Source organism: Populus trichocarpa, chromosome 10 (genome assembly GCF_000002775.5).
Source record: "Populus trichocarpa isolate Nisqually-1 chromosome 10, P.trichocarpa_v4.1, whole genome shotgun sequence".
Lineage (NCBI taxonomy): Eukaryota > Viridiplantae > Streptophyta > Magnoliopsida > Malpighiales > Salicaceae > Populus > Populus trichocarpa.
The window spans coordinates 16588256-16601696 of NC_037294.2; the positions used below are offsets into that span (position 1 = coordinate 16588256).

At 33.7% G+C, this 13441-nt stretch overlaps 1 protein-coding gene across 1 annotated transcript; it reads right to left on the reverse strand.

Annotated features, from left to right (window-relative positions):
* Positions 1 to 1695: 1695 nt before the first annotated feature.
* On the reverse strand, positions 1696 to 8774 carry LOC7462841 (beta-glucosidase 40). The gene is made up of 13 exons (XM_024609958.2): positions 8225 to 8774; positions 5299 to 5365; positions 4897 to 4955; positions 4609 to 4684; positions 4301 to 4372; positions 3955 to 4042; positions 3612 to 3867; positions 3341 to 3456; positions 3026 to 3258; positions 2847 to 2881; positions 2458 to 2560; positions 2131 to 2239; positions 1696 to 2025 (listed from the first exon to the last, which is right to left on the reverse strand). The coding sequence occupies exons 1-13, from the start codon at positions 8360 to 8362 to the stop codon at positions 1851 to 1853; spliced, it is 1527 nt and encodes a 508-aa protein (XP_024465726.2). The 5' UTR covers positions 8363 to 8774; the 3' UTR covers positions 1696 to 1850.
* Between the last annotated feature and the right edge of the window lie 4667 nt (positions 8775 to 13441).

Below are 13441 nucleotides of genomic sequence, written 5' to 3' on the forward strand. Positions count from 1 at the left end.
TGAATATTCAGTATGATTATCTTTTGTGTGATATCCTTCATAAGCAGGGCTGACTTTGGTACGTGTTGGTTGACTGAGGAACATACATACATACATACATACATACATACATAACTCTTTTAATTTTCTAGTTGTAGTCTAATGATAATGTAATTACTAGAGAATAATTATATTTTGAACTCTTATTTAGATTTTTAAATTGAGATAATTATTTGAGTATACCTTGGCCTTAACGCTTTTATTTGGTGCGGCCTTGGGATATTAATCAAGGATCGAATCTATATATATTCATCCATGATCCAGTGACTGTTCTCTCCCGCTGAAGCTTTTCTCCTGTAGAAAACCATATAGTTTTCTAGCATCCTACAATTTTTTTGTCCATAAATCAGAAAATCTGGGATTTTTATCATTCAACTTTTGGATCATATTATTCCTGTAAACTTTTATGAGAACATTGACGGTCCAGATCTCCTGCGCAGTGCACTGATCAAAGGGGGACTTCGAACGAATGGTTCAATCTTTTGCTGTTGACATTAAAAATACAGATAAGGTAGCAAAACCTTAGTTGAGAGCACCGCTCTTCCAAGTCTCTTATTTCTTAGAACGTATTTAATTGCTTGGACTTTGCCAAATTTGAGCTAAAAAAAAAAAAACCTTCTCCGAATTGGACGTCAAAGATGCTGCTATTATCACCCTCGTCTACCTTCTCCATTATTGTCACTACAACATCACAATTACCATGACAGTAACAGAAGCACAAGATTCCACCAGCCCCTTAAGGTTGTAGGCATGGCAAAGGAGACCACTGATGATAGCGGCAATGGCATCATTGAGAAAGCTGCAATATCTGGTGGATTTGTCTCATCCCCAGTAATTGCCTGGTCTCTCTAAACCCTCAGGACAACAGGCTGTGGCCCCCCTCCTGAACCAGGAGTTTCAATTGGTGCACTGGAAGGTGTGAGTTATCTAGTTGTTGTTGGAATCATAGGTTGTTGGAATCATAGGTTGTTGCTTGTTAAATAACTAATTCAATTCAATAGATTAAGCTGTTAGGTGAGGTTTTAAAATATGATTTATATTATTTTCTAATAAATCCCTTCAAGTGAAAGTTTTTTGAGCTTGAAACTTGCACAGATCCACATTATATTATGCTTAATTTTTATCAAATAAATGGGGATGGTGAGATTCGAACTCGTGATTGCTTGGCTATCAAGGCTCTGATACCATGTCAAAGAACTAATTCAACCCAATAGCTTAAACTGTTAGGTGAGATTCCAAAATATGATTTATATTATTCTCTAACGTCAAGACAGAAACTTAGAAAAAGTTTCAAAATTGCAGCTTGCATTTGTAAAATCTAATGTTATATTAATATTCTTTTCAATAAATATTACAATTACATTAAGATTAAAAAAAAATAAAGGTTGTGGGGAAAAAAATATTCTCCACACCCATAAACACGGATCCAAAGTATTTTGTAATTATTATTATTTTTACTTCAGTTATTGATTTTTTTTACTTTTAATTTAGTCTATTTATTGTGATTTAAAGTAAATAATTTAATTTAATTTAATTTAGTTATAACAGTATCGGAAAAGCATCTCAGCACCATCTAAATATTGCTGCAGAGGCAACAGATTGAAAAATTGAACGATACAAAATCAGCGCAATCGTGAATTTGCGTTTTTCTTCAGCTTGGACAAAGAAACTTTTCTTAAATTGAATTTTCTTATATCATATCATGTTACAACACAGTGCTTAAAGAAAATCAGGACATGTAATTTTAAAAGTGGGCGTGTGTGTGTGTGTGTTTGCCTATGCAAATCTTCATTTACTTCAGCTCCCCCACTCTAAGTAGAAGTCAAGAACTTTTTGAACCATTGAACAGAGTCCTTGGGGTATCGCTTGAGCTTGTCCTTGTAATCCACAAAGTAGAGACCAAACCTTGAAGTGTAACCAGCTGCCCACTCCCAATTATCCAAAAGGGACCATACAAAATACCCTTTCACATTGCAACCATCTTCTCTGCAATAACCAAAACAATAGAATAGAGTATTAGTTTGCATGCAGTAGCATACTATATATCTCAGAACATATATGCGCCGAGGCATGTAGGCGAGTGATCCATACTTGATAGAAGCTAGCAGGCTTGCCAGATAGTCCTTGTGGTATTTGATCCTTTTCTCATCCTTTAGAGCATCTTTAATGGGGGTCCAGGCGTGATTTGGATCATCCATCCCTGTTAGGATCACAGAAAAAGACAGATTTTGTTTGCGATTTTTCTTCCATGACGAAGCTTTATAAGGGCCAGTTAAGACGTTCTCCATAATTGGAGATCAAGAAAAAAATAGAGATGAATTTAAGATAAATTGACACGTTACTTTATACGACCAGATAAACATAGAGAAATGGTTTTGAATGCCTTTTGACAGAACCAATGATGATTCAGAAGATTACCATTTTCAGTTATAATGACGGGAGGGTTTCCGTACTTTTGCCTGATGTAATTCATTAAGCTTCTCATCCCTCGAGGTACTATGTACAACCATATAGAACTTGCCTGCAGTTTTAGATAAGTGATAATGCATAGTTAGAAACACTAAACCCAAAAGTGCTGCAAGAAAATAGAGTGATGAATTTGTATGTATCAGAGAATGAACTAGACAGACTGAAATCCAGTGCAACTGGATTGAAGAAGGATTGAAGAAGGAAGAACGAAATCAGAAACAATGAACACTCAAATGTCTTTCTTCTAGATGAATGCACAGGTAATCTTTGCACTCAAATGACATTGTTATGTGGTCTAAATGATGAATGAAAATATTTAAGTTCAACGAGGTGCATACCCGGTCTCCAATGGGCTTCAAATGTTCACCAAATGCTGAAAAGAATAAGAGCACCAGTTATTGACAGATTTTTTTTTATTTATATAAAAAAAAATCACATTGCTGTTTCATTATCTCTACTAATTAAAGGAAATAGCTGAAAAGAAATTATTTTATAGGGATCATTATCGCTAACTCACGGAGGGTTATGGCACCAGAGTCTGCGAGAGAGTCATTAAGGACTTTGCCAATTAGATCCCCAAACAGAGAGTCATTGCTTCGTGCATAAAATGTTGTGTAGTGATTGATGCCAACAAAATCAAAAGACCCTTTAACAAGAGCGACGTCATTTTCAGTAAAATTTGGCAGTCTATCCCCTACTCTGTTTCTCATTGTGATCGGATAGTTGCCTAAGATCAAAGGTTCGATAAACCTGGAGGAAAAACATCACAAATTAACATGGACATATTTTAGGCAAGTGCTATTTCTGTACTGAAAGATTTGATCATAGATACCAGCCAAGCTGAAAATCCTGGGCTCTTTGGGCTGCTTCAATGTCATTTGTGGTGTTTGTTGCTGGTTCAAACCATATTACATCAAGTGATATGCCCAGGGATCCTCGTTGTTTTGCCTGAAAAAATTCATGCCATAGATATATGATATCATTCCCGAGCTTAGCACCAACAAAAATAGAAAATAAAATAAATGATAAGAGCAAAAAATGAAGAAAAAAGGCAAGTTGGCCTCCTTGATAGCTCAGAACACTGTATATATTATTGCCTTTACCTTGTACTTTTTCCTGTAAATATCTGCCACAGTCCCATGAGAAAGAAGGATGTTGTGGGCGACAATGTAGGGCTCAGTCGCTGAATTTCCAGCCCGGCAGAAGAGGTGGAGAAAGATAGAGCATCTTCCTGGTGCCTGGAGACCTACATCATAACCCTGAATAGCAACTGTATGAGGCTCATTGAATGTGATCCAATGCTTTACCCTGTTACCATAAATCTCAAAGCATGTCTCTGCGAATGTTGCAAAGTCCTTTCTGCAAATTACAAAGATCATCTTAACCACCAAAATCATAAAGGTGATTCTAATTTCGTATTTGCAAATTACGAGAACAGTCTTTTACATGATCTGGGGGCTGAGCCATCCATTATATTTGTCATGCAAGGCTTGAGGAAGGTCCCAATGGTATAGGGTCACATAAGGCTCAATTCCTGCAAATTTTGTGAAACACAAGGAATCCTTGAGAATTAAAAACCATATTAAAATCACTAACCAGTGACAAAGTTGACGAAGGTGTATGGTGTTTACAAGCTGTTGACTGTATTGAATGCTGTACAAAGATACTTTTAGCTACATGAGTTTGGTAACTTTTAGATGAGGAGTGGTAATCAAGGATAAGTACTCAAACTCTTCTTCTAGCTCTAAAGTGCATGAATCTCACCAGAGGATGATTGAATGTAAAGGTTTACCTTGAGCAAGTAAAGCGTTGATGAATTTGTTGTAATGATCAACTCCTGCCTGATTGATTTTATCTGTTCCATCTATACACAGAGACCCACAGTAAGAAACTTTTCTATGTTATAGCATCATGTCTCTATATAAAAGGGTGCCAGTTTCTTCTTTCGATTGTCTGTTAAAGTAAACTCTACATAGAGAATGCGCTTACCATACTATTATTGTCATGACATCACCCATGGAAATGAATAACCGTGATTTACCAAAATATATATATATATATACATATATATAAAATTAACATACTTTGATGTAAACTTACTAGGATATATTCGAGACCAAGAAATTGAAAATCTGTAGGCGTCCATTCCCATATCCTTCATAAGTTTTATGTCTTCCTGTTTCCAATAACCACAAAGTCAACTGTTTAGATAAATCTATCTCTACAGTAAAATGTTTCATAAAGCTAAAGAAGATATTGGTATAATTGCTGGGTTTTTTTTTTATCCAATGCTGTAGCATACTTTGACCGATCGAGTTTCATATCTACAAGCAATATTTTTAGTTGCTCAACTATACTAAAATGGGGGATTAGCATGAGAAGACGTACATCAAAAAGGTGATATTGATCCACGGCCACATCAGCATTGCTGAAATCAATTATCTTGCCTGCAGGACCAAACACCTTGATAAGCTCACTAAAAGAAAATATCAAAGATTTTGAAACTAAAACTTGACTGATAACTCCATCTTCAGAGCTGGTCTTTGAATTAGGTTGGGAAGCAATCAGCTACTAGTTTAATGGTTGCAAGGTCAAACACTTCTACAAATTACTTAACGCAGCCTCGACACGTGATATCCAGGACTACTCTACAATTTAAACACGTGATGATGATTTCTTTAATTATATTAATGCAGTAATTATGCCATAAGATTAGTTCAAATGCTTGAAAATTAGCATTCGGTCCTGTCACTGTTCAAACTGTGGACTCCGCTGGGAATGAAGGATTACCAAAAGTATGTGAAAATGCGTCCCAAACACTTGGTCCCCTTCCATCCGCTTTCACTGCTCCTTCATACTGCAAATAAAATCAAATTAATTAAGAACAATAATATATAATTGCAACAATTAATTAACATCACATTATAGTGCAGTAAGCTGAACATATCATGCATTACTTGTGGCCTTCTTGCATGGCAGGAAGTTTTCTGTGTAAGAAGCAACATCTGCTTGAGTCGTTGCTCCAGCTCATCACTATAATATGTCCGGCTACTTAAGGACAAATCATATGAGTGGAAGCAATATCCGAGGACAAAAAAAGAATAATCTAAGTTCCGACAGGTTTTCGTACAAAAAATAGGCCATTTTTTGACTTATTTGATTTATGTAGATGATGATTATGTGAGTTTTTTTTTAAGCATAATAATATTTTTAAACAAACTCAAATCCATCGGAAGATCACCCCTCCTCTCTCTACCGCTACTATCTAATTTCTTCATTCTCTTTACCCGCTGGTCACTCACCGTTTTTCAATCGCCATCGCCACCACCGATCACCACCATCACCCTCTATATTCAACACTTAGAAATATGTTTAATTTGTTATTTGAATATTAATTTTTAAGTTTTTACTTGTTATTTAATATAAGTCTTTCATATGTTTTGATAGATTATATGGATGTTATATATAAAAGATTTGATATTTTCAGCTTCGCTAATATTTCATGAGGGATATGAGATCTAGTTAGTATAGATATCGCTGCATTGCTTCAACATAATTGAGATACATTGCATAATGCAACAATTTAGTATTTCACAACACACACCGAAATATGTTGATACCAATAACGAACTACATAGTATCGGTTGTCAAGATAAGTGTGAAGGGAATTAGTTAGTTATTCATGTAGTTTACCTATATATTTGGGATTCTAGGAGTGATCATATATTTGATGAGTGTCATCTGATGATCGATGTAGATATCTACATAAGATGATATTTGACCACTAAGAGCCAGTTTATATAACAGCTACCTGATCAAGTTTCCCGATGTGTCCATGTAATCCGATGCATTATGCATCCTGATATCAGAGACAGAATCGATTGCTATGCAATATTTTTTTTAGATATAACATATATTATTAATAATATTATTATAGATGATGAGTATTAATTATTTTTTAATTATGTATTATAGACTCATTACTTATTATGAGAGGATTGGAAAGCAGCAACCACTATATATCCATGAAAGCATCGATGAGATGAGACATTTCATGGCTAACACTACGCTTAATTTGTGTTGTGGTGGAAGATGAGGTCGCTTATCAAGAGAGTATTGGGGACGTTGAACCATCCGTGAGTGTCTCAGACCTATCTATCAACTGGGGTGATATTAGTGTTGACCCTTACATGAATGTTAGAGGCTTGTCCTCGAGTTGGGGTGATGGTGCATGTCATTCCACGAGTTGAGTTGATTTTTAGATGTAATTATATTATATATAAGAATGAGGTGAAATCAAATTATGTTAATTACATTATATATTATATGATATGGATGTAGTTACATTTTGTGTTTAATTGTGTTGGTTGTGAATGAACTGTGACCGAAAAAATTGATGAATTGTGGCTGGTAAAATTGTGGTGGTCATGTGAACTGGGTTTTGTTTTCTTGGCAGAGAGGTAAAGACAGGAAAAACTATTCTTAGACATGTTTCTTTATCGAGTCTCAATTGTTATCTACAACTTGCGAGTTACATGTCATTTGCAACACTAGTTGCAAATAATTAATCTGGACTGTGCTATTTTATTATTTTTCTTACCGTGTTAAGTTACCCAAAAAAAAAAAAACTCTCCTTGTGCCCACAAACAATAACTAAAGGAAATAATTGGTGGCATGCTCAGCTCACTAAAAGATTCTAATCCTTTTCCTAGAATTGAAAACAAAGTGTGAACTCATTAATCAGGACTGTCTAATTATATATAGTAAACCAAATCAAATTAGTTAGATTAACCTAGATCAACTTCGGAATGATATCATATTACACTCGTTCAATTATAAAAAATAAGTATATAATTATGAAATAAATAAATAAATTTTCATATTTAGTATGCAAATTTCAATCTCAAATTATCGAGAACCACTAATATAATTTTTATAGTATGCTAAAATTGCCCCAGGTCAACACTTGAGAAAACAGAGCGATTGGGCATCCTGAACACGGAGAGAAAAGGAAAGAAAGAAAGAACGAGGGGCTATTTGCATATGTTCCAAAATACAGTGGTTCTTTCATAAAACCAGGGAAACAGCAACGGTCCTCCGGAGCGGCCCTAGTTACTCGGCGAGTCTGTGCCTCTACTCGTTTTAGTGTGTACCAAAAACTACTAGAATAGTTTGACAAAATTTGACCTTACGCATCCACTCTAACAATTCCTTAAATTTTTTTAAAAAAATCCCTAAAAAAACAAGAAAAGAATTTTAGCGTCTCTAAATTACGAGAAACCACACAAATGGTATTTGACAAAAGGTAGCTAACAGGCATCCACCTAAAGAGTAAAGACAGAAGACAATTGGCTAAAAGCATTAAACGGCACGGCTACTATGTCACGAGGAAATGGCATAACTTGGAAAGTTCAAGACAAATACACTTCTTTCAATAACCAGTTGGAAGTCATTTTCTAAAAACAAAAAATAACCACCAGGAAAGCGTCATTGGCAGAGCTTGCTTTAAGCATCGGTGGGTGAGTTTGGTAATGTTGAGCTTTGAACTCCAGAAGAACACGCACACATTCTCAATAATGTTTTCTTTCCCTCTGAATGTGTACGGGCTCTCTTTTTTAATCCATAGGAAACATAAAAGAGAGAAAATATGCATGCTTCACTGGCATTTTCAAGAAGAAAGCAGGAGGTTTAATCAATTAAAAGAGATTGCACAAACCTGGAAAGCAGAAGAGGCTGTCCCAAAGACAAAACCCTTTGGAAAACTCGCCCTATTAATCTGTGACAGGGATGTCTGAATCTCAAAAGCTACTAGCACTACTATGAGAAAGGCAATGCGGACTCCTCTCGGTAGCATCCTGTATTGCCGATCTTTTGATGCAGAAATCGATTTGGTTAATAATGATGAGAGGTAATGCGCCTATATATAGAGACACACCCAGAAAGAGGAAGGGGGGTGTTAAATCTATACCGAGACAGAGATTGGTTTGGATTTATAAAGAGAAAGACATAATGATTCAGATGTGAAGAACAAGAGAAGTAGTAAATATATGACGCAACAAGAACAGAATGCTTGTGGAGTTAGCTAGCTGACTCGTACAAAAACTAATTGAGACTAATAATTTGGACAATGTTATATACTAAATTAATGGATAGAGATTAAAAGGGACTAGAGGATTAAATAATCGTGACGCGATATGGAAAGGGTTCGTCGTTGGGGCATAGTCGACGGTGGGAATGTGAAAGGTGGTAATTAATGAGATGGTGCTGGAATATGTCTCGAGTTTTTTTTTTTGATGAATTTAAAATGGTGATGGTTACGGGGATCATAATTATATAGGATTGAGATTTTAAAAGCCCTACATTCACACGTTTCTGTACATCCCACAATAAGCCTATATTGGATTTGCTTTAAGATAAATATTGAGATTTTGTTTTACATAATTGTTTTTCTCATTTTGTGCTTACAGCAAGAATATAGTTATTGACCTGATAACGGAATCCGGGAAAAAAAGTGATATTTACTTTTCCGGAAAAGAAAGCTAACCTCTGTATTTCGTCCTTGAGAAAGAAAATTTTAAAGGAGTTAGGTTAAAATTTTCATTTTGTTCTGAGAATCTTGCGATTATTTCAGTCACATCAGGACTTCCTTGTGCAATATTAACAAGAACAAGGGGTTCGGCAAGTCCGTGGATTTTTTATAACGTGAACTATATTCGCCTTCCTTTGATGGTATCGGTTGAGTTGTAGTTTGACTTGCTGATCCCAACTGACAATTACTCTATAAACACATGAAAAAATATAGTCTGCTGGTAATCGATTCCTTCTTGTGCTGCACGTGAAACCCTCTTTGTGATCTCATGAAGAGATGTCTTGGGTCGATCAACGATTCAGAAACATCATATTCTTTGAGATTTTTTCCCCATCAGATACAGCAATGAGGGATCATCCCTTGCCCACTTCAGTTGTCCTTGAATTATTGCCATTTTTGGCCAATGGGCAACCAAATTTGCATGATTGCTTGAGCAGAAAACGATCTAGTGAGAAATCCACGTGCAAGTGTATTTTCCTGCCGGCTCTAAGCTTTGGGGAAAAGCACCACGCGCCGATATATAGAGCTACAGAAATATGGGTCGCTTGATTAATGTTATTGAGCGGATCCAGTGGCATCGCCACTAATTCATCGCCTGGTGATTCAGGTTGGACATGCAAAGGATGCAATAGAACTCAATCAAAACCATTGAAATCCGGTAACTGGTTGGTTTAAGTATTGAACTAGTTGTCAAGAAAAATGAAAAATACAGCTTATAAGATCCGAACTTTTTATACACCTTAATTTAAAATCACTATCTAAAATTGAATTTTATAACACTACATTCGATCACAAGATAAAAATATGTATTTCGCTAATTGTAAATAGAGATTTAACTTCTATCTGCATCCATATACACATGCGCAGGCACAGGCACACAGATGACAATCTCACCTCATCCAATTTGGTTGGTTATGTCTTTATTCGATTCTATTTGGTTCAAATTAGCGAATATAAATGAATTATCCATATTTTCTATCACTCTATTCTTCTTTTAGTATGCATAACTATATAAAACCCTACAAAGCAAACTCAATTAACTAACCTTTACTTTATAAATATAAAATTTCTCTTTAACTTTTAATATATATATATATATACACACACATTAGCGATATATAGGTTGAGAGTGATTTAAAATTTTTGTTTTATGCTCTTTAAATTCCTATGCGTGAAGTATAAAATAAGAAAGGAATTAATGGAAAAATGGGATCAGTTTATATTTCAAGAGAGTTCAATAATTTTAAAACATAATTTTTAATAGACATAAAATGTAATTTATATATTACTATTTAGATATATATTGTAATATAATTTTATATTAAAGTGCAATAATCTATCAGGATTTTAGAAGAAATTTAAAAGGGGGCCGCAAGTCATTTTTCCTCAGATTCATGCATGCACATTGAAGAGGACCGCAAGTCATTTTCCTCAATTTCACAAGGGTGTTTTCTTTTCGAGGCACTTGGACGTTGTTTTTTTCAATGTTCGTGTTCCTCACCACTTCTCGGATCAACTCGCGGAATATGATTGCCAACTTTTCGATCCTTGCTCAGCTCCCGGAGTGAATTGACAATTTGCTGTTAATCCAACATGCGTCTTCGGGAATTTTAGACAGTTAATAACTTGAATGATCTTCTTCTTCTTCTTGTTTTTTTTTTTAAAAAATCTAAAAGACAAAAGTTTCCTCAACTTCAAGGCAGCGCCAACGCAATGAATCAGAGTTCTCTCTCTCTCTGTATATAACTTTTAATTTTACCCGAACTTTTTACCTTGATTCTCTTGTTGAATTTTTTTAACATATAACTAATGGTATTGTTTTAAAATTCAGATTGGTTTGGCCAACTCAAGGCATGGACTAGTCTGGGTTAAAAAAAAACTTAAAATGATTCGGTTAAAATCCGACTATCAACATGTTTATTCTTAAAAAACATAAGAAAATTAATTAAAATAATATTATTTTGATGTTTTTTAGTCAGCCTTGACTCTTGACTCGTGACTCATGACTTAACACGGGTTGATCTTTAAATCGGATTTTAAAATTATAGTTAATTGACATATTTTAGACTGAAATTAAATGTAGAGTTAACTCAATTTTTGAATTAAAATTTTATTGAAAATTATTTTTCAGCATAAATACTTTAATATAAAGCATTAAGATATTTAAAATAAATTTTGGTAGAATGGGAAATTAATCTGAAAAATTATATTTGGCTAACATGTTTTTACAAATTCAAAAACCCTAATTCCACATTAAATAAAATTTTCTTATAAGTTATATAATAAAAAATTAAAAAGTTAAAATTAAACTCATGAAAATTTCTAAAGAGAATTTTGGACTTTAACCACACTTGTGCGCTTGGCTTGAATTTGGGGTAAAATAATTTTTACATGCGTGTGCGAGGGAGAGGGATTAAAAAAGATGAAGATTAGAAGGAACGAATAATAAACATTTAAGGTACGGTAATTAAGAAAACATTTTGACTGAATATTAAGATAAGGTTCTTTATATTAACCGAGGGTGCAAAGATCAAAGGCTGAAAAGTTTGTCTGGAACTTTTAGTTTTATACATATGTTAAGTGAGATATATATATATATATATATATATATATATATATATATATATATATATATATATATATATATATATTTGTGGGCCACGTTTAGGCAACACAAGCATATTTTAAAAAAGTAAAAAAAAAAACAAAAAAAACGCAACTCATGATATAGACCCGATCATAATAAAAGAAAAGATAACAACAATTAATTATAAACCACTTTAAACAAAAATAAATTATAAAGAAAAAGTCAAAGTCACCAAAACGTAAAAAATGAGGAACTTAATTAGGATTCCAACCAATTAAAAAAATCTGAAAAAAATAATAATCTGAGCTAATCCAAGTAAGTATATCAAATATACAAGACAAGTCAAGAAATATAAATAAATTAATAAAAAGCAAATAAAAAAATAAAATTTATTTTTAAACAAATCAAATATAGATGGATGTAATAAAAAAAACCCTAAAAAAACAATTAGCAAACTAGATAAGCCAATCAAACTCAACAACCAAGATTACAGATGGATATTCTGGCCCTAATATTGATCGGTTCTGGTAAATATTATATTACAAGAAAGGGTCATCAATTAATTTTCCCCAAGGCCATGGGGTATCATATATATAGGGACACTATTAGTATGGAGAGTACCAAAGGTCACTTTTAAATAATGGATTAAATAAATTATTAATTTCCAGATTAAAAAAATTATAAAATTTTATTTCTTAAATTTTAATGGATATATTCTTTAACCACGAGTTCAACCTACTCAAATCCATAACTTGATTAATAGGCATCAAGGCGTGTTGATTTCATGCATTTAAATCTAGGGCTTTTTCGTTATTTGAAGAATAAAAAAATTAAACGAAAGCCTTTACAAGGCGCCATTAAAAGCAATATTTTATTTCCTTTACCTAGAACTCTCCACACGTGTCCCGTGGCATATAAATGTATTTCAGTTGCATGTTCGTGCCTTGCAACAACAATGTTTTAGAGTACACTGTACCGAGTCCCGGTCGGGCGAACCTCGTATCATACTTCATTTATTTGTTGGTTTGTTTGTTTATTGTAATTCGGTTTTATCTTTTCTTCGAAGGGTAGGGAAGACGGCAACGCTAAACTTGCACGCCTCCGCTCGCTGCAAATTGTTGTCAACAAGCTAAGCGAGGAGCTGTGTTTGGTTATAACTTAACGGATCCAAGGACTGGGATATATATATATATATATATATATATATATATATATATATATATATATATATTGATCACATGCCATTTCGCATTCTAGTATATCTAGTAAAAAAAAACCCATGCACGCAACGGAGATAAAAATATATATTTGCTATGGAGAGACAACATGGACCTTTTTTTGGTTACATCATGGCTTCTGCCTTCTTGTTTGACAGTGTCCGTGGTAAAGGCAAACATTTTTTTTTTTTTTTCCGGGAAGGTCTTTTTAACTTGGTTTTTTTTTGTTAGTTTTTTTTTAATTGATTTTTTTTTTAATTTCATCATTAAACACTTGAGTTAATTGAGAATTAAACTTCATGTCTTATTTTAGTTTGTTTTTTACGAGATTATTTTAGTTTGTTTTTTACGAGATTATCTCTAAGGGTGGAGGCATGTATGGGCTCGGGTGGGCTCTAATCCAGATCAAGATTTTATCAATATTTTTTTACTAGTTTTATGTAAAGAAAATTTGTAATTTTCAATTGACGTATCAAAAAATTCTGAAAATTTACGTGGAGTCTTCTAATATGATGCTTTAGCTTAGGTTAAAATTTCAGA

Excerpts from the sequence above, each read along its gene's own strand:
- LOC7462841 (XM_024609958.2), bottom strand. The coding sequence starts at position 8,362 with ATGCTACCGAGAGGAGTCCGCATTGCCTTTCTCATAGTAGTGCTAGTA. Across the intron at positions 4,956-5,298 it reads CGCATTTTCACATACTTTTG|GCAAGATAATTGATTTCAGC; the intron begins GTAATCCTTCAT and ends TTGGTCCTGCAG. Across the intron at positions 2,240-2,457 it reads CGTCATTATAACTGAAAATG|GGATGGATGATCCAAATCAC; the intron begins GTAATCTTCTGA and ends TGATCCTAACAG.